A 20865-nucleotide genomic window follows, 5' to 3' on the forward strand; every position below is an offset into this window, starting at 1 on the left:
GAGATTCCTGCAACTCACACTGTAAAGTTCCAGGATGTAAAAAAGTTGCTATTGTTTGCTGTTTCTGGTGTAAAAAGTCGTTATGTTTTAAACACTTTTTCAATGACTATCATTACTGCAGTACTTACAACGGCTAATAGAGCATATGATTATATATTCGCTTCTATTTATTGCTATGGTGATTATTTTGTTAAACTGTTGACATATTATCAATAAAAGATACAAGCATATTGGACGCTCTCTTGTTTTCACTTGACTACGCAGTTTTTCTGTGCGTCATCCCAAAACTTGGTCTTATCTACCGAAACGAATATGCGTAAGCGCTTATCGTATGCTTATGTTATCTCATTGCCAAATATAAATCAGTCAGACTTATCGATAAGTCAGATATAAATACTTTTACAACGAAAGATCGATCTATAAATAAGTTGGCTCCTAGATAAAACCGTTCAATAAATGCTATATACGTGATACGGTTGTGGTAAATTTAAAAAAAACATATCACTAGGAGATGGAATAAAAAAAAAAGAATTACTGCCGTTTTATTGGGATTAAATGTTAACATACATAGGGGTAGTTCACCCCTTTAACTTGATTCGCGAGAAAAACGCGAAAACCCATATGTATTATTTTTTGTCGCTCTTCAAAGTGCAATTGAATCCATCGAGATAGGTGCAATAGTTTTTTTTGTTATAACGATTTTATGAATTTCAACCCCTATAACTTTTTTCCCATGCAACCCCCCGATATGAAACCAGTTGCATTTTTCATCGCTTATCATTAAGGTAATTAGCCAGTTGGGTGCATTCGATTATCTCAAGGGAAAATAGGTGAAACCTGAAAAGTACCCCTCGGAGGTCTCAACTTCAATGGATAATTTCACCCCCTAGAAACGTTTTTCCGCCGAGAAAAAAAATACCCGTCTCTTAGATTTTGATGTAAAATAACATAAATAAATTCCATCAAAGTCGAAGGGTGTCAGCGGAAAGACTTTCCTTGTTAGTAGGTACACGGGACATGCTGAGGTCAATAATTATACATCAGAAGTCAACACTTACAAGGAGAAAAATATGTATTATAATTAATAGTTAATAATACTAATCCGAATTCATATACGGTATAGTGACAGTTGAATTTACCCTCGCGGTACGATAATTTTCCGATTCTATAATACAATACTTAGAGTCATGTGGGGCAAGTGTGCGCAGCGGGTAAGTGTGCGCAGGCTCATTTTTTATAAAACTGTTGACAGTAGAGTAGGGGAACTGACTGCCTTTAATAGTCACTACGACGTTGGACAAAAGACTGGAGTCTTGTCTGACAAGGTTACGTAGTTTTAGTAATATTGGTAAGTAAAAATTTTGGTTATAATTCTTACGATTTTTCTCAAGTTGTGATCGAAATACTTTTATATTCATATTACGGTAATCAGTATTTGTTGTATCTAAGTATACTCGTTTATATATCTAGTTTTACTAATTACATATCAAAACTTGGTAGAATGACGCAACAGTGTTTAAATTTAACCTAATTTTGTACAGGCGGTTTGGGTTAAGTGTGCGCAGAAGGTTATGGGGTAAGAGTACGCATATTTCAATGCGTACCTTTACCCCGATAGTCACAGTTGTTTGTGTATTGACATTTCTTTTTATTTGTTTCAGGTTATACTTATATATTTTATAAAAAAAATCGATAATGCCTCGAAATTATAAGCGGAAGGCTCCACATAGATCCGTCGTTTCAAGTGATCAATTTGATGCTGCTAAGCGATTAATTGCTGAAGGCTTAAGTAAAAGAAAAGCAGCTGAACAAGTTGGAATGAAGGAGAGTACTCTGAGGAAACGTTTGAAATCTGACTCAACTGCAGCTAAATTAGGAAGATTTACTCCAACATTTACTATTGAGCAAGAGAATGAGATTTATAACTATTTGAAAAGATGTGATGATCTCTATTATGGCCTTAATATGACCACTCTAAGAACACTGATCTACGAGTATGCTGAATTAAATCATATTTCTCATCGTTTCAATAAGAATTCAAAGATGGCTGGACGTGATTGGGTATATGGTTTTTTAAAAAGACACCCTGACTTAAATCTACGACAACCCACGCAAACTAGCATAGCTAGAGCAATGGGATTTAATCGTATTCAAGTTAATCAGTTTTACGACAACTTACAGAGTCTTCAAGATAAATATAAGTTTAAACCTTCTCGAATTTATAATATGGATAAGAGTGGTATCAATACTGTACCAAAGAAGATTCCTAAAGTTATTTCAATTAAAGGTAAAAAATTAGTAGGTAAAATAGTTTCAGCTGAGAGAGGTCAGACAATTACATTGGTTTGTGCCATGAGTGCTACGGGGAGTTATGTTCCACCAGCTTTTATATTTCCTCGTAAGAGAATGAAGGGTTATTTACTGAATAATGCACCTTCAGGAAGTATTGGAATGGTTTCTGATTCTGGATTTATAAATACCAATCTGTTCTTGGAATATCTTCACCATTTCAAAGAAAACGTACAGCCGACTAAAGAGAATCCAGTGCTGTTAATATTAGATAACCACAGTAGTCACCTTTCTTTGGCTGCTGTCAACTTTTGTCGTGAGAATGGTTTCCACTTACTTACGCTTCCACCACACAGTAGCCACAAAATGCAACCCTTAAATCGTGGATTTTTTGGACCATTAAAAATTAAATTTGCTTACGAGTGTGACAAATGGTTAAGTAGCAACCCAGGGCGTGCCATTGGGCAAACAGAGGTGGCCCAACTAGTTAATGAGGCTTTTAAGAAAGTCGCGACAGTTAGTAATGCTACTTCAGATTTTAAAACTTCTGGGATATGGCCTATCGATAGGGAGATTTTTTCAGAAGAAGATTTCACGGCAGCGTCTGTGACTGATATTAACCTTCCATCTACGTCATCAGAACAAAATATCTCACAGAATATCATAACTACTATATCGACAGCACTTTCCGTATCAGAGTCTTTGCCAAGTACTTCTAATGCTTCAATGTTACCAGAACCTCAACCAAGTTCGTCTCCAAAATTATGTACGCTACCAACTTCATCACACTCGAGAACTGGAACAGATTCGGCTTTAGCTGTTGTGACTACACCATTAGGTTCTCCATCAGCTGTAGATCCACATTCTAATGAATTTACTCCACTCTCATCAATACAACCGTTTCCAAAAGCAAAAGTACAAACTAGACGAAGAAAAGGCAAAAAATCAGTAATTGCTACTGATAGTCCTTTTAAATCAGAGTTAGAAAAGAAAAGTCAAGAAGAAGAAGAAAAAATAGCTAAAAAAAAGCGACGTTTAGAACTAAAACAAGACAAATCTGGTGCAAATAAAACTGCCAAAAATTCTGAAAAAAAAAAAAATAAGATTGATACTACTAAAAATAAGACTGTTAAAATTAAGGCTAGTCAAAAAAAAGTAGAATCTAAGGAAAATGATTATTTTTGCGCGTTGTGTGGCGAAAAATACGTTGATCCACCTACAGAAGATTGGATTCAATGTAGCTCATGTCATAGCTAGTGGCATGAACAGTGCACTCATTATCAAACAGGTACTTTCATATGTGATATATGTATAACTGATGACTAAGATTTTATTATAATTCGTTGAAAATGATCTCGTTTTAATTTATCTCGATACAAAAATGTTAATTACTTTAAGCCTTATTTTCGATATAAATTGAGATAAACAGTATTTATGAGAGTATATATTTAATGCATAAATATTAAAAATAAAATAAATAATGATAAATGTTGATAAAAAATGATATTTATGACATTAAATATAGTTTAACTATATTTAACAAGCTACCGTTTAAGTTATTATAAGTGCGTACACTTACCCGCAGTGCTGCGTACATATACCCCGATATTGGGGTAAGTGTACGCATTCTGACTAAGTTTTATTTTATTATTTTTCTAAAATTACCATTAAGTAAATTTGATTTCATGTTATGTAATTGTTAAATCAATAAAGCCTTTAAATGAATAACTTTTTTTTAATTTATTTCATACGAAAATTATAATTTTATAATAATTGAAAAAAAAATGCGCACTCTTGCCCCACATGACTCTACAACAACTATAGCATAATATTCTACAGAGTTATAAGACTTTGGACTCACATTGCGGTGCCAAATCGACCTGTTATATACTGTACTGTAACAAAGTTTTAGTACACCCCATTATCCGTGTAGAAATTGGAAATGGTTATGGCTTCGGATCCGCTATTTTGAACGTTTGAAGTTCTGTGTCAGTACGTTATCAGCATTCTCAAAAACGTTTCATCTAAATCAAGTAACTCCTTGTATTTTCGTCGACTGTTTTAGATCTGCCATTTTCAACTACAAATTTTGAATTTAGATTTGTCATAAGTGACTTTAGAAATCCTAGAGTCTTCGATTTCGAGTTAATCGTATAGGTAAGGAACAACGTATGTCCCAAGTACAATTTCACTTCTACGTATTACCCTTGTTTTTCATGCACAATACCGTTGAGCTGATATATTCTCAAAAATCCATTTTCGTGTAAAATAAAACGAATGAAATTTGATCCAGCCGAATTTGTTTATTTATAATCCAGTTACTGTTAGTTACTGTTTTATCGAATTAATGAAATCTCTATAACTGGACATTCCTGACGTTACACTCAATTACTCTCGGTACTTTTATGTATATCTACAAAAATGCCGCAGTTGCAGAACTAAGTAATTTTCTAAACATTGATTCGCGATCTCGCTTCACTCGTCAGTCTGTCTGCAAAGTCCCTTAACATTATCGATGAATGAATCCTATTTCGAAGCATAAACGTTAACAATGTCACAACAAAATCTATGGTATAAAGGTTCCATCATACAATGAGATATACTGTGTAACGCAAAAAGCGATTTCAAGATGATCGAGTTCATGTACCCTCGAACGAGAGAGGAACAGGGGGTAAGGTGGGCCTACGAATAATCTTGGCCTCCTGCTGAATGACAGGTTGTAGTCAGTCAGATCATAACATCACGAGAATAGTGACGCATTACAGATTCAAGTGTCCGTGGGCCAAACAGTGTAAGTGTGTGTGAGTGAATGCGAGTGGGCAAATGCAGCGAATAACAGGTCATCAATCAAATAACAGGTGACCATGTTAATAAACAATTACTGGTGTCGAATATTAATTATACCTACGAGTCACCATTTATTTCTCGTCCTCGAGATTATCAACGCGATTTCGTTCTGTAATCGTGCAACCAGTCGCGAACACACGATCCTCGGTACATACGATCAGCTACCTACCGGGTAATATCTTAGTTTCGTTTGGAGCTAGGTAACGCAATTCATACCCGACCTAGCGATCAACATTTAGAGAAAAAGGTGAGAAAAGCTTCGTGTTGGTGACCCGTGAGTCGCTAGCGCATGTATTAATCGGCCTACTTGCGACCGTGGACTCCTGTAAGTATTGCCTGCTGGATCACGGACAAGGTGTTTTCATTACACTGCTGCATAAAAAAAAAAAAAAAAAAAAAAAAACTTGAAATATTCAGTACATTAAGTAAATTTTTTCCCCATAGGGACTTTTTTGGGCACTAGGATGCATATGGCTGATATACAAGCCAGTTAAGATACCGCACATGAAGGGAGAGTCGTACACCGACTTCAACTCTTCCTATGCCTACGTCTACACGGAGTATCTGCCGTTGGAATTCTTCTGCAATGGGATAATTAGCGCTTGTCTGACCTTCGTCAACGTTATATGCATCTTCATCACTGCAATTATTGTCTTGAAGGTATATTACTGTGCCAATTGAGTAACGATTATTCATTTTCACCGCGGAATGCCTTTGATATTTGATGCAGAAATAAAATGAACGATCTATAAATCGTAATACTATACAAATTTTGCTCAAAAATTTCATTCGTTATTGATTCCGATTCTTAATTAACAAGCTTAGGTTTTCAAGAAAATCTTGAAAACGCTAAGTAACATCTAACTAACAATGAAAACAGAGTGCTTTTAGATTCGAAGAAAAATGAATAAATTCATCTGCGAATCGAACTTACAGTGAAGAAACGTGGTGCAGAACTTGAGATCAATTTTCATCAAATCGTTTTTCCACTTTTGTTGCGTGATCCTCGAAGGTTAAATTGGACCATTCTTGCGGGTCTTTTCAGATCAAAGAAGTTGCTGCGCCTTACACATCGACGCCCGAATTGCGCAGGTTCTGGGAACATGATATCCGACTTGTCCGTGGTGAAAATATTTCTCGGGATACAAATAATTATTCATCGCTGAATTCAAGGTGATTATAAAATACCGTTATTGTATGTACAATTTTGGCTCAAACTATTAAGCCTAATATTTTTTACACTGCAGGCAAGAGACCATTACCATACCGCACTCCGGTAACGAGGGTGACGCAATTTAAAAATTGTCATTTTACAGTAGAAGCAAATAACTATGAGTGAAAACTTTGCTGCTTATGGAAGTTACCTGTCGTTCTCTGCTCTGTGACGACCAATTTTTTAACTACAGAAATAACGCATTTCAAGTTTATAGATTCGAATATTATGCAAAAATGGTCCCAATTCAAAAATGATAATTTTTGAATTTTGTCACCTTCGTCATTGGGTGCGATATACTTATCATTTTTATCAATGTTGTAGTTACTACGATGGTTTTAGCACTACGAAGCAACGCTCCTTGGAACATGCTCTAACTGAAGCAGTTCAAGAAGCTATGGACGACAAAACATTCCGAAATGTCCAACGCTTCAGCTATGGGCAATACGCACCTGAAGAAGTGAGTGAAACATGTCACCAGTTTGCCATGTTGTTATTTTATGCAAACCAGGGATGCAAAAATGTCGACAGTTGTTACGTCCTACTCATTGTCAGTCATTTTGTACGTTTACATTAGAAAAAAAACTAAGCAGTAAATATACTAGTCCGGGGATTTTTATCGTTTCGTAAATAACACACAATCGTCTCATATTTGATTTACTATCGGTAAAAAAATCGAGTAACCTAATTTGAGATGGACACAAAAGCGTAAATACGAAGGTCTAGCGATGGAAAAAATTAACCGGCCCTTCCATTTTTTACCGAAAAAAGGTTCAACTTTCAAATATTGTAACTTTGCATAAATTGCAAATATAAAGTTGAATGAAGAACGATTTTGAAACTGAAAATCTTGGCTTCAAGCTTCATTTTTCAGATGTAGTCTGTACCCATTTTTTCGCGAGTAATCCTATCTTTAAGTAACTCATCTCAAGTTTAGTAAACCTGTCAATGGTGCGGCCATACGCGATGAATAGATTTTTTGGCCGAAAACGGGGAGGCTCACTGATTTTGTTCGACGAGTGTAGTTGAAATTATGTCACTCATAAGCTTACGAATGACTAATCAATTGTTAATTCAGAATTACAGTTGTCTGCAAAGCGACACGTCGTTGACATAAAATAATTGAGAGGAACTTTGCAATTTTGATAATCAGCAGATCTTTTTGATTCTACTATATACACAATTGTGATTATTGTACGATATCTATTTTTTGTTCTGAATTTCTCATGCACTTGACATGCTCGAAGTTGTTGTGGACATAAGCTTAACAATAATTTGACACAGCTTTGACCTCAGGCTTATTTATCGTTCCTGAACATCTAAGGCAAATAGTCACCATTAAGTCGACTTTTAGTTAGTTTTCAAGTAAAATTTTTCTTATGTTGTCTTTATGCCGGCCTTAAATAGTCCATTCATAGTTAGATCTGAACTTGTGTGCAGCTTGGGATGATTACTAAAGTTTAGCACACATATCGGGTGGTTGGATCGAGCCAAAAATGGGAGTTTTTCATTTTGGATAGCAACCGCGTATACCCTGATGATATGAAATCTAATCATCAGCTGTTTTAGATGCTTATCGGTACATGGGACGATCTGACAAAGTAGGCTCGATTATCTCCGAAATGGCTGAAGAGAGACAGTGTGTAATGAATCGTCCTTTTCTGAAAGCAGAAATATTTTGACAGTTGACCCTTTGATTCACCTTGGGACGCTCACTCTTACTGTTTTTTTTTTTAATTTATTTTTTGAATTTTTTGAATCTACATGGTCCCCAAAATATTTTTCCACGTCTACAAAAAGTATTAAATTTATTTATTGCATAAATAACACATGCAAACAAATGGTCGATATTTGTACTTTTCCACGCCAAACAGCATTTTCTGCTAATCTATCATGAAAATCCGAATGCCAATTTTTACACAAACTTCATACACCTTAAAAAATTTTACAGAATCATTTCAAAATTTTGGTTCTTGTTGTTTTATTTGGTCCGTTATATTGGAATCGCCATTTTGAGCTTTAAAATTTCGAATTCAAATTCGTAATCAGTGACCCCATACAATTACGTAACATAAAGTTTTATAAAAATCAAGTAACTTTTTCACCTCACATCTACCATATTGGATCCGCCACTCTCAATTTTTGAATTTCGAGTTCAGATTCTTAATCAGCGATCGCAACAGCCCATACATGCAAAATTTCAAGTGAATTGCATCTAGGGAAAAATGTATACCTTCAACGGTTAAGGGACGAAAAAAAACAGACATCAAATCTGCTCACGCTTTTTCCGTAATTGATTGGATAATTAACTTTTCACCATCTTCTGGGCAAATTGGATGAGTACTGGGAATATTTTCGGGAAGCATTAGGTGTAAAATGTGGAGCGTCGTTTTGAAAAAAGAATCGCATGGACTCGATTCCTGATTTTAAAATCACAGACGACTGAAAATAAGACTTGAGCCCAATGTACCACAGATAGTAAAGAATTGGCGCGATTCGTAATGGAATCCATTTTCGATTGTTATAATTATACATTTTTGAATTAGTTGGTTGTTTGAATATCAAGTAGATGTGGATTTGTTCCTCGTACATACCTCAACATTTTTATGGAGAAATAACAAAAATATTTATTCCCCTTCTATCTTCGTTATTAATTGAGTATTCAAACATAATATACATCATTCAGGCTGACCATCTTTCTAAAAAAAATTATTATGAAGGATATGTTATCTCAGACAACTTTTGATGTGTTTTGTCAAGTTTCGCTTATGTGAAACTTGTATTTTCTAACCTACTCGTAGTATTTGGCTCATGGAGCATGGATGCTGGTCAAACTTTTAGGGTCGTTTCCATGGCCTAAAATATGCAGCCTGTGATATGTAGTTTCATCCAACAGGCCTCACTTGACTAGTGTTACAATTCATTGGACAATCAGTGTCACAAATGGAATACCGTAACAAATGAAATCTGTAGTGTATATTTTTCTGAAGTTATGATTCTCATTGTTGTTCAACGAGTTTTAAATAATACGACCTCATAAATTCAAGTATAAACGGGTATATTCATTATTCCAGAGCACCAGGCAAGTAACTACAAATTTTGAACATCTTGACCTATTGTGAAGTAACCAAAGCGAAGTCTGTTAGATGAAACTACACATTAGCTGCGCGATATGTTGGGCAAAAAAAAAAACAGAAGTCTTAGTAGAATTTGTGATTTGGAGGTCTGATACTTACCTTACTAGTTTTATTCTTCTTGAACCTTCAATTGAAATTAGATTTACGTCAATGTTAAACCTTCAAAGATTACAAGTTATTACTTAGCGACAACATTGATAAATAATTCTCTTAAAGTTCAGCAGTTAAATTTATTCGGGTATCTAAAAGATCATGTTTCTTCAGTGAAATGAAAAACAAACACGGGCTGCTACTGTAACCAATTGCAACTCGTTGTGCAAATCTGTTTGCTCTTACAAATAGTGCAAGGTGAAAAAATTCTACAAATATGACACGTATCGCATGTTTCACGTTAGAGAAGTTTGGAGCACGAAAGAAACTCTCACGTCGTCTTTTAACGTAAATTTTTGTTTATTGTAACAAAGAAAAAAACTTGGCCTGGCTTCAGACGAATGAAAAGGCGCTACAAAAAATGGAGAAGGTCATAGATTAAAACAATATGTGACATACAAGTCATGGCTCATAACAGTAGCTGTATGTCTAACTGTTATGGCTATGTTGTTGAGAGATTACCCTTCCGGTAATGGCACTCCCAACATTTCAGGTGACTCAAAAACTTGGAGCTTACGGCCCATCAGGGAGTGGTCAGCAGACATCGGCTATTGGGAATAATGGTAGTCTAACGGAGGACCTAGCTGCGTTGGATAAGCTGATTACTCTGTTACTCGGACAGTCGAATGCCACGTCGGGAAACAAACATGGCTCGAGATCGGAATCGTGGAGACATTCGCAAAATTCGAACCGGATCAGAATGAGCGCTCGTTCTGGTTATCAACCCCTGCAAGCACAGGCGACTTTGAATTCCGTTACTCACACAACTCGTATGTAGATAGATTCATGCTTGTACGTCCTGATATAATTATAACTTCTGAAGGCCTTGAAAGGTAACACCGTGCAGAACTTTAGCACATGTTCTCAACCTTCTGATTTTTTTGCTACAGTAAATGTATTGTACCAGTACTTTAGTGTTCATAGAAAAAATAAAAAATATAACATGTTTTCCCAGATTTGTGATCGGTATGATTCTGCGTACGGCTACTTCGCAAACTTCTAGATCTGCGACAAGCTGCAATCGTTTCTACGAAGTCTTTTGTGACCTGTCCCGTTAGCAGAGTTCCGAACTCATTTTTTAAACCCACACTGCTGATCGCCCTGCGACAGCGCTTTGGTTATGGATATTTTGTGGGTCTTCGCGGTTCACGATCTCATCACCCTTTTTCTCAAGAAATGCTCTTCGTGAAAGCTGCCATTACATTCATCCCTATTATTGCACCAACCCCATTTACCCTGTTCCTCCTTGATACTATGGTTATGTTGCAATTACAATCAATAATTTAGTACATACGAGTAGACAACTGAGAAAGTGGATGAACTTTGGTAGTATATCTCTCGGCAACCTGTACTGCTTAATTCGATTGGAGTTGATTTTATTAAAAAATTTCTAGAGCTTCATTTACAAATGTTAAAAAATTGAAGTTGGTTAACAGGAAGCAGCATTATTGAGGTCATGTAGTACTTTTACCATTACCGAACGAACAAACTCACCTTCTTTCTTCCTATATTAAATAAACAACCGAACAGAAAGGGTTCACGTTCCGACGGCGCATCGCTCTTTTGTAGCATATTTGAGAAGTTACTCATATCCCCAAAATCGTCAGAAAATTGTGTGGTTTTCCGCATTCCCGGAGCCAAAAAGTGTATAGCTTATGCAATGCACTATCGTAATGTAAACCCTTTTCATCCGTTTGTTTATTCAATATAGGAAAAAAAAGAGTAAGTGCTCGTTCGTAAAGGTAGAAATCCTACATGACCTTAACAATAACGTGAACTATTGCATTCGGTGACGTGTTTCGCAGTATCCTCGTTAACTTGAAAATGGCTCGACCGATTCACTTCAAACTTGGAAACAGTATTCTTGGATAGCCTCTTCGACTTTGTCAGGGTTGAACTTTTTTGGAATGATTATATTTATTAGCTGAACAAAAAAAACGCCAAGTTGCACAAAAATCGAATTTCAATTTCAGATGATCGCTATTCTGTTTGAAAAACGATTCTGAAATAATTCAAATCGCAACAAAGAGAATAAAGTATCCAAGAATACAGTCTTCAAGTTCAAAGTAAATCTGTGGGGCAGTAGTCATATAGGAGGGGTTCTGGCTCAAACTGACTTACCGACCTCAGCGGGAGCTGCAGGACGCGCCTCGCCTGTAGTCGGTTTGTTACCGACCCAACCAATGCAAACAACAAGATTGCTGACTAACTTGCAATATGGCGGACTAACCCGCAAGATGGCTGACTGACTTACAAGATGGCTGACTGACATGCAAGATGGCAGACTAGCCTGCAAGATGGCGGACGAGATAACGGAGCATATAGTCGATGTGTTACCAACCTAAGCTAACTCGATCCAACTCAACCTAACCTAACGTAACCTAACCCAACCAATATAAACAACAAGATGACGGGAGCAAGATGGCTGACATGATATCGGAACAGGTTGCTAACCTAACTTAACCTAGCCCAGCCCAACGCATGTAAACAACAACAACATGGCGGACAGGATTGCAAAGCAGGATGACGATGCAGGATGACGGGGCGGTATTGCAAAATGGCTGGCGGTATGGCAAAATATACCGTTTCAAAAAATAATAACATTTTCTGTATACTTCGAATACATTCTTTTGTACTAATTTACCGGATGACGACACCGCAATTAGATAGACTGGGAATGTTGATGATGACCCGTAAACTTACACGCGCGAGAATTTATTATGGGGGAGGGTGTGGTTGGTATATAGATCGCGAGTTCATTCAACACGTTATATTGTTCTTATAGTATTCCTATCGTGTACTTTAGTATCCATAGTACGTGAAATTTATAAAATCTACATCCAACGTGATGGATTTAAATAAAATTAACCTCGTCTGTCGCCTGGAAACGCTGCCCACTAAGAAAGTGTCGGATCTGGAGGCTTGGGAGAATTACAACGTGATGGGGTTAAGACGCGTCAATACTAAGTACGGCTCTAGTATTCTGCTCGCCTTAAATGAGCAATTCGAAATATTTTTACCTCTTCGATTCGTAAGTCTCATGGAAGATGATGTGGTGCAATTCAACCAAATGTAGAAGACGATAATCGAAGGCATTTTCAGAATGAAATATCATGGGGGCGAGTACAACAAATTTGAATTTTTGTGTGACAGATGAGCATATTCAGCAGAAGCATAAAAAAAATATCCCAGAACAGTATGCTCTCTCGGGGTAATGTTAGCTGTTCGTCGGTGTCGCTCATGGCTTGGAAAATTTGTTTCCCCCCACACTTTCTATTGAAATTCCCGAAACATTGGAAGTAAAGGCGAACGTGGCAGAAACCGAATCGTCAGTCTTGCACTAATATTCATACAAGAAAAATCAACACTGTCCCAACTTGCAATGTGGAAATGATCATGGACATTCAAAGTTTCGTTGACTCCGGTGATAAATTTATACCCAAGCAACCTTGCATCATGAACATAAACGCATCGGGTTTGAATCGCATCCTCTTCAAACCACCGTACGCTTGGACAGATCTACCGGCTGAATACAAAGCTACTAACGCTTAGCTAACACATAATTCACATGGAATACCATGGAATGTGGGAATCGAACCTTAGTGACCATACACAATCTTGAGATGAGTTGCGGTCTTTAGCTTTCTCTCAATAATTATGAACAATTATTGAAAACGTAAAATTAACTAAACTGTGAGATGCTGGTGCAAAAATTGGAGTTCTGGGTTTTAACGAGGCCCTAATATTAGTAGTTGTGCCCCCACACAATTTCGAGGAGAGTTCTGGTTTCAGCCGTCTCTTAATAATTATAAACGATTATTCAAAACGTAAAAATAACAAAATTGTGAAACCAAATTATTTGAAACGTAAAAATAATAAAACTATGAAACAAAATTATTGAAAACATAACAATCACAAAACACGACGTCCAAGAATTTTGTAAAAAATGACATCATTCTTTCTAGAAAACGGGTAGGTTTAAAAATAAAAAATAAAAATACCAGAGCATACTTTCATAAGGTATTACGTATCCCTGAAGTTATATATTAATCGTCGACCCGAAGGCCCAAGCGTGTCCTGTCTTTCGGACTTTTTACCATTATATAAAAAAGTTAATAACAGTGCATGTCAAGTCTTTCCGAAATAAATTCCCAATGATTAGCATGTTAGGACGCTGGCTACCGTAGTATAATCCCTTAATATTCGTACCACGAGAAGCTCAATACCAATTTGCACATGTAAACTACTGTTGTCAAAATTTTAATAATCAAAGAGGTTGCCTACATTCGTCAAAATAATAAAAATAGATTAAAATTTTCCAAGAATAGTCCTCCATAGGGCCGAATACCGGCAGACACTTTGGTATTTTTTAGAGATGAAAAAAGTGTCGACTTCATTTTATTCAGAATTGTTTTTCGTTACTTATTGCATCTGAGAAAATTTTTTGAAAAATATACGCATCATATATGCGGAAAAATATCGGTGCTTCAAAAAGAATTCTTAGGACATACAATTTCAATTTTTTAGGCAACTTTCAAACACAATATTGACAATCAGCAAAACATTGAAACTCGGTGAGTTATCATCAAACATAGACGAAAATACTGTTCTTGGGCTAGTATGTCATCATGAATATTGTTAAAAATTGTATAGAATATTCTATTATTTGTGCAGAAGCACGATAAATTATTATACTGATGGATCGAGCTAATGTAGAAGTGTGATAACTACTTATTTGCAACAGTGTGTGTAAAATTCGATTTTACACCTCGATATTCCGAGTCTAAAGTGCTACACGGAAAAAAAAATTCTGTTCGGCGAGCTGTATTCTACAGCTCCAGTAACTATACGCACTCTACGGTCTATCTTGTAGTTACAGCAACTATACATTAGTCAGCTCTGATAGCTGCAAGTTGTTCAGCTCTCACAGCTGAATGGTTTTGCTCTAAGAGCTGTAAGTTGCGCTGTGCTCTGGTGCGTTGACATATTTCATAACCTTCAAATTTCATGAGTATGATTTAAATACAGTTGATAGATAATTGTTTAAATAGTCCATTCAAATATGTAAATGACACTGAATAAATAATGATAATAATGATGAAAAATAATACTAATAGCAATATAATTGTACTATTTAATAATAAGCGCTGTGAGCGGAGCCGAAAAATTCTGGTCTAGCTCTTCGAACGAAGCTGTTTAGCTGAGAGAGCTGAACAACGTACAGCTATGACAGCTGACTAACAGTCAGTTATACGAACCATGCAGTGCTCTTCCAATAACAGAACGTTTAGTTCGACGAACTGTTTACAAGTAACTATCTAATATTTAGTTCCACGAGCTGAATTTTTTTTTCCGTGTAGTTCTTTCAACACTGAGCGTAAAATTCGATTTTACACCTTGCGGGTGTAAAATGAAAACATCGTGTTTTACGTTCAAATATAATGTAATATGCGGGCGTAAAATAATAACTGAAAATGTTTACGCCAGCATTTTAAAAATTTTTTTTTTCACTTTTCTCATCCGGTTATCTTTTTTACACTCCAAATTCATGAAGGTAGACAAAAAAAAAAAAAATGAATATCAAGTAGTGCCTCAGTAGAAGAGAAACTTTTCCAATCGTCGCAGTGTATTTTGTATCCACACCGACGAAACCTGGATAACTTTGTTCTATCACATGCATCACTACATGTAAATATGTATATATTAGGGTGGTTCAAAAAAGAGCCTTTTTCAGATTTTGCTCTTCTCCGAGATTCTTGCACTTTTTCACTAAAAAAATAGCTTACGCGAAAGGGCTGGGTTGAAAAAAATTTTTTATTACTGCCTTGACGACTTTGAAATTTCGAAAATGGCGGGAAAATTTTCGGCAATTTTCGGGAATTTAAAAATTGAGATATCCTCAAATCGTTCAGTGGCTATGTTCTTTATGGCTAAAAAAAAGTTTTAGTCACACCTGAGATGCGTGCAATTTTTATTAGTAGCGAAAAATCTATGTTGAAGTCCGCAAAAGCTATTTTTTTGGAAAAATGAGTTTTTACGCGTTTTCAAAAATCATTAATCTACGAGAGAATTTTGTTGAAAGAATGTAAATTTGAAAACTGGTGAATTCGAAAAATTAACGACGGAGCCAGGAATCGAACCTGGTATCTAGAGATGCTTGACCGGAGCCTTACTCCACTAGACCACCTAGCCGCCCTGACTCTGTTGTCGTTAATTTCTCTCATCACCAGTGAGTTCAAATTTGTTTTCCTGTGCCCGATTTATGTATGAGTTAAAACTTTTTTTTTTTTTTTAAATTAAAATATAAGTTTTCGATGCCCTTCTTCTTATTCGTACTTCGAGAAGCCTAGATGCCAATTTTATTCTTTAATCTATTCGTAGTGCCTGAGTAATAAAATTATTAGTTCGACTGTACATTAAAAGAACATTTTATAAACACAGTTGCAGAGAGAGGCACAAAGATTTGAAACTTATAAATCATTTAATCAGTAGATATTTTTTGAAACAGCTCTAACCGTTTTTTTATTAACGTGGTACGTCTTGGCCTCAGCTTTAGCAGGTTGGGGTTTTAACAGTCGGTTTATTGTACAATATTCGGGTGTATTGTTGTAATTTTTTCAGCTCAGCGTCGAGAAGGTATTGTGTCTCTTCATCGATATAGAAAATATGTAAAATACGTACAGCATACGTGCAGACAATACAGCGCTTGCCCTTCTGTGTCGTACGACTTAATCTTTTTTCTTCTTTTTCGCTTTCTTTTTTTATTTTCCTTGGGCTCGTTGAGTGTAAGAGAAAAAGTGCCGAGCTGCGTTACTGTGCCTGCCAATACTATTATTGCGCAAAGGACTGCTCTTGCCCCAGTATTTTGCCGCAGCGCTCGCTCGCCTCTCCAGCTCGCCCAACTCACGTGCTCTACGTCTACGTTTCCTCTCACCGGCCAAACATCCACAAAACTGATCGCTACCACGTTCGGCGATTTTACGCCTCAGGCAGGGCTAATACGCTGCGCCTTGCAGTTGCGAATATTTTGTTTTTCTGTCTTTGATACTTTCGACTTTACAACTACAATTTGATACTTCGACTTTACGGCTCCCGATCCCCTCAAAATATTCTTACTCAACACAATCGCATCGTATATGTGGTCTTGGTGTGATTTATAAAAATGATATACATGATCTCTTATTATACACCATTGCTCGAACCTTGAAATACCGTAGACTCTGGCACTGATTTGTGAATGGTCGTAAGTCACGATTAGCAATAATCGAATAGCTATGGTAATTTAATATATGTCCGCAATAAAAATTTTTGGAACTGTCCGAAATATTTCCTGAGTACGTTCTGAAGCTATACTTCGTTCGAAGTTTATTGTTCTATAATTATTATTTATATATAACGTATTATGAAAATGTCTTACGACAATTTAAAACTGGAAAATATTTTGCTGGAAAGTGACTGCCGAACAATCGATGACAATGCACATATATTACCTCCGTCAAGTCTCGTATATCATCGTATTGCTAACCGTATGGCACTCGGTGGTTCACATATCGAACCACATTACGTTTACACAATCATAAATGACGATCGTAACAGGTTCAGGCAGCTTATAGAAACAACATATAAGATAAATTCAAAGGGTAGCAAAGCTACTGATATTAGCGATTGTTCTTTTAGAACAGTACCTGCAGATGTAAGTCATAACGCATCGGACAGTCTTCTCGCTAAAAAAATTAATCAGGTTTTATCTCCAAAGAACTGGCAGGACATGGCCCCGAAAAAAAAATTTCTTCGGGTAGAGTATACTGCAAATTCCAAGAAGGGTGGGTCGATATTCTAGCTGAAAAAATATGCCAGCAACATAAATCAATCGATTGCGTATTCGTGTTTAAAAATAATATGACGACTCCTACCGCCAATGCGACGAACTATTCGACTTTCGTTGGGTATTACCACACAGGTATTAAGACACGACAATGGAGGAGAAAACGCCGGGAAAAAATCGCTAAGCAAATGATCGATCAAAAAAAAAAAAAATGCAGTCGTCAGTAGGCGAGAGATGGCGAGCCGTTTAAAAGATTTTGGAGGAAAAAACCCGCCGGTAATCCCAAAAGGTGACGTTCTACGTAAAGCAAAGGAACAACAGTTACTTAAGATGTACGGGCTGGAGTTTGCATTTGCTCCATTGAACTTGCTACGCGAGTCCCAATTTGGAGCTCATGCGGGTTTTATTCACAGTATCGGTTTGCTAAAATTCCACTGCATGTATTGGACACCGGAGCAGGAAAAAATATACATCGCTCGGTTGGAAAAAGAATCAGGCGCCATTTTCACGATCGATGTTATCGGAAGTATTGGGAAACGTGATCACAAAAATGACCCGCACGTTTTCCTTTACCAATGCATGGCAGTCACTAATGAGGGCAGTGTACCGGTATTCCAAATGGTGACCAGTGACCAACGGTCGTTTCAAATTGCGAACTTTCTTCGGGTTATTTTGGCGAAAGCTGTCCCGCTACCTTCTATCGTCGTGTGCGATTTCGGACGCGCTTTGGTGAACACTGTCGCGGAAATCTTAGGTAGCTGCAGCAGTTTGGCCAACTACTTACAAAGATGCTATACAGCTGTTATGCAGACCCATACTAAGATGCCGACTGCATATATACGATTGGATGTAAGTCACGTATCCGCTATGGTAGCACGATGGAATTGTCTGAAATCGACAATTAATGCAGGGCAACAATTGTACCAACGCTGTATTGCGCAGGCCTACCAAATGAGTGATTTCAAAGAGTTGGCTTACTTTCTCGAATCGGTGTTGATAGTATGTCTCTGCGAATTTCTCGGTAATACAAAAGATGGGTTGCCGTTGCAATCGGAAATTCGCATGCAAGTTCTTGACCAAGCTATTGAAGGAGTTGATTTCACTGCGCTTAAGGACCACGGAGAACTCAGGATAACAGACGAAGATAACGAAGTTGACGTTTCAGAGGACACTACCAGCTCAAATTGGAAAGAGTGGGCTGATGAACTGTACGATTCTGCTGATGTCATTGCAAAAACATGCGTAGGAGGAAATCGACCCAACGCATGCTTTAATCGCGCTTTCGCTCTTCGTCTGACGAAGCAGTTGTTGCCATTTATTCCACTGTGGACCGGTATAATGCGACCACATTTCGAAATAGGTTCAACTATAGCAACGTCCTCGTCGGTCGAAGCAGAGTTCTGTGATCTTAAGCACCGCTCATTCGCTACCAAACTTCCGATGCGGATTGATTAATTCGTGCTGCAACATCTAGACCATCTCGACGGCGAAGTAAAATCGGCCTCAAACCCAAGTGATGTAGCGATACTCGACTCCGTCTCTGTCCCCTCCAACAAAGGTGATCTGCCGATAACCAATCAACCTAAAGGCTCCGAGCTTTCTCTAGGAAACGTTAGCGTAGAGTCTAGCAACGACAAATCGGTAATGGAAGCTGCTGCTCTAAACACGGTTTCAATGAATGGAACTGTCTCTGGAGAGATCACAAAAACTTCATTGAACGAGCAAAATGCATATTGTTTCGGTACTCAGACTTCACAAACGATTGCTAAAGGCAAAGGCTTGCAAGTGATAGGCTATCCTGAAGACAGTGTAAAGACGAACATCAGCGACGACATCGACCCACATAAATACGAGAATCAGATTTCTCGAATTATTTCTGATCACGAAAATCTACAGAGACAAGTAACTAACAACTCACAGAAGACCAAGAGATCAACAAACTATGAGTCTGATAGTTTCACCGGGAACAATTCATCCGTAGATCCGTTCATGGGTAAATGTATTCGGTCAAGCATACCTGATGAGTGTGACAATTGGAATACATGTGAGGACTCGCGCGGGAAAGCCGCAAAAGAACAGCAGATAAGGTCAGACCCAGAAGAATCTCGGAATAAGGTAGAAGTTGAGCAGAAAACACATCCGCTTAAAAGGACAGCCGAGTCTATTAAAAGTCCGGTTAAAAAAAGACGTAAACCCACGATGCTCGATGAATGCCCGGAATGGAAATATATCAAAAACGTAAAGTTCGGTAAACTTCCGGTATTTGAAAATGGTAATTCTTGTCCTCCTGTGAATAAGGGACAATATTTGCTAAACGTGAGGAATACTTGTGCGTTCGATTCGATATTTCAAGTGGTTTTAGGCGCGATCGCTTCGAATGAACAGTACTCCGAAAAACTCGAAGATACCCTTAATAGCACAATAGTTAGCTCAGAACTTAATTCAAAATAAGCGACAACTCACGACGATAAGTTACAAAGAAAGAGCCAATATACATTCTAAATTGTCACTTTTTAATATTGTACAATTTACGAGAACGATGAAACGCCTAGATGCAACATGCAATGTTGCACACCTAGCGCAATATCTATTTGTGAATGTGCCAAGTCATAAGACAAGAGTTTCCTGCCAGTGCGGATATCGCTTGGACACCCAACACATCATGCTCAGCATCAACGTTGATGTATTATTGTATGAGGGGTTCAATTTCATACAAAAGGCAATAGACGAGGGGCACTCAACAAAAAGATCGTGTCGGAAGTGTCATAGCGCCATCGAGGATGAAATATAATATGGACTACACGTAATTATTGATACTACAGTTGTGACAGATGCTACTTACAGGGCCAGGAATGACGGTCTTCACCACACTCTTGAATCCATCGCTAAAACTGTTGAGATTGTGGGTATAATCTATCGACTAGCCGGTCCCGTGCAATATATTCCGGGTCACTACATGGCCTACGTAAAATCAGGTATGTATTGGTGCGAGTACGACGATATACGTGCTACGCGTGTTAATGTTAAGTCGAGCAAAGAAGTGAAGCCCCATCTACTGGTGTACACGTACGCAGGCAATAAGCATTAAGCAGACACCGCAATCATTACAATATTTTTGTTAAAAGTCTACACTATCTCTAAACGAATTTCAATCTTTTCCGAGAAGAGCACGTTTGGAAAATTCGAATCTTGGAAATGTGAGGTCTCTGGTTCAAATCTCGCTGTATTTTTTTTCTTGATTTTTTCAACCCCTACATTATGCACAAGTAATATAAAGTAAATCTATCTGAATTAATAGATACTTCTTCCTCATACCCCACAAGAAACATTTTTATTCTCATCACCACTCGTACGAAAACCGTGAATCATCAGCCAGAAATCTTAATTTTCGTTTCTAAAAGCTG

At 37.3% G+C, this 20865-nt stretch overlaps 1 protein-coding gene across 1 annotated transcript in view; it reads left to right on the forward strand.

Moving 5' to 3' along the window:
• The window catches only part of LOC124298817 (uncharacterized), a 61982-nt gene extending 51480 nt beyond the window's left edge, over positions 1–10502 (forward strand). The window contains exons 9-12 of the mRNA XM_046751341.1: positions 5581–5796; positions 6182–6309; positions 6674–6809; positions 10130–10502. Of these exons, the coding sequence (XP_046607297.1) occupies positions 5581–5796; positions 6182–6309; positions 6674–6809; positions 10130–10414 (765 nt within the window). The 3' untranslated portion in view covers positions 10415–10502. The remainder of the gene's footprint in view (positions 1–5580; positions 5797–6181; positions 6310–6673; positions 6810–10129) is intronic.
• Positions 10503–20865: the final 10363 nt, after the last annotated feature.

Source organism: Neodiprion virginianus, chromosome 2 (assembly GCF_021901495.1).
Source record: "Neodiprion virginianus isolate iyNeoVirg1 chromosome 2, iyNeoVirg1.1, whole genome shotgun sequence".
NCBI classification, from domain to species: domain Eukaryota; kingdom Metazoa; phylum Arthropoda; class Insecta; order Hymenoptera; family Diprionidae; genus Neodiprion; species Neodiprion virginianus.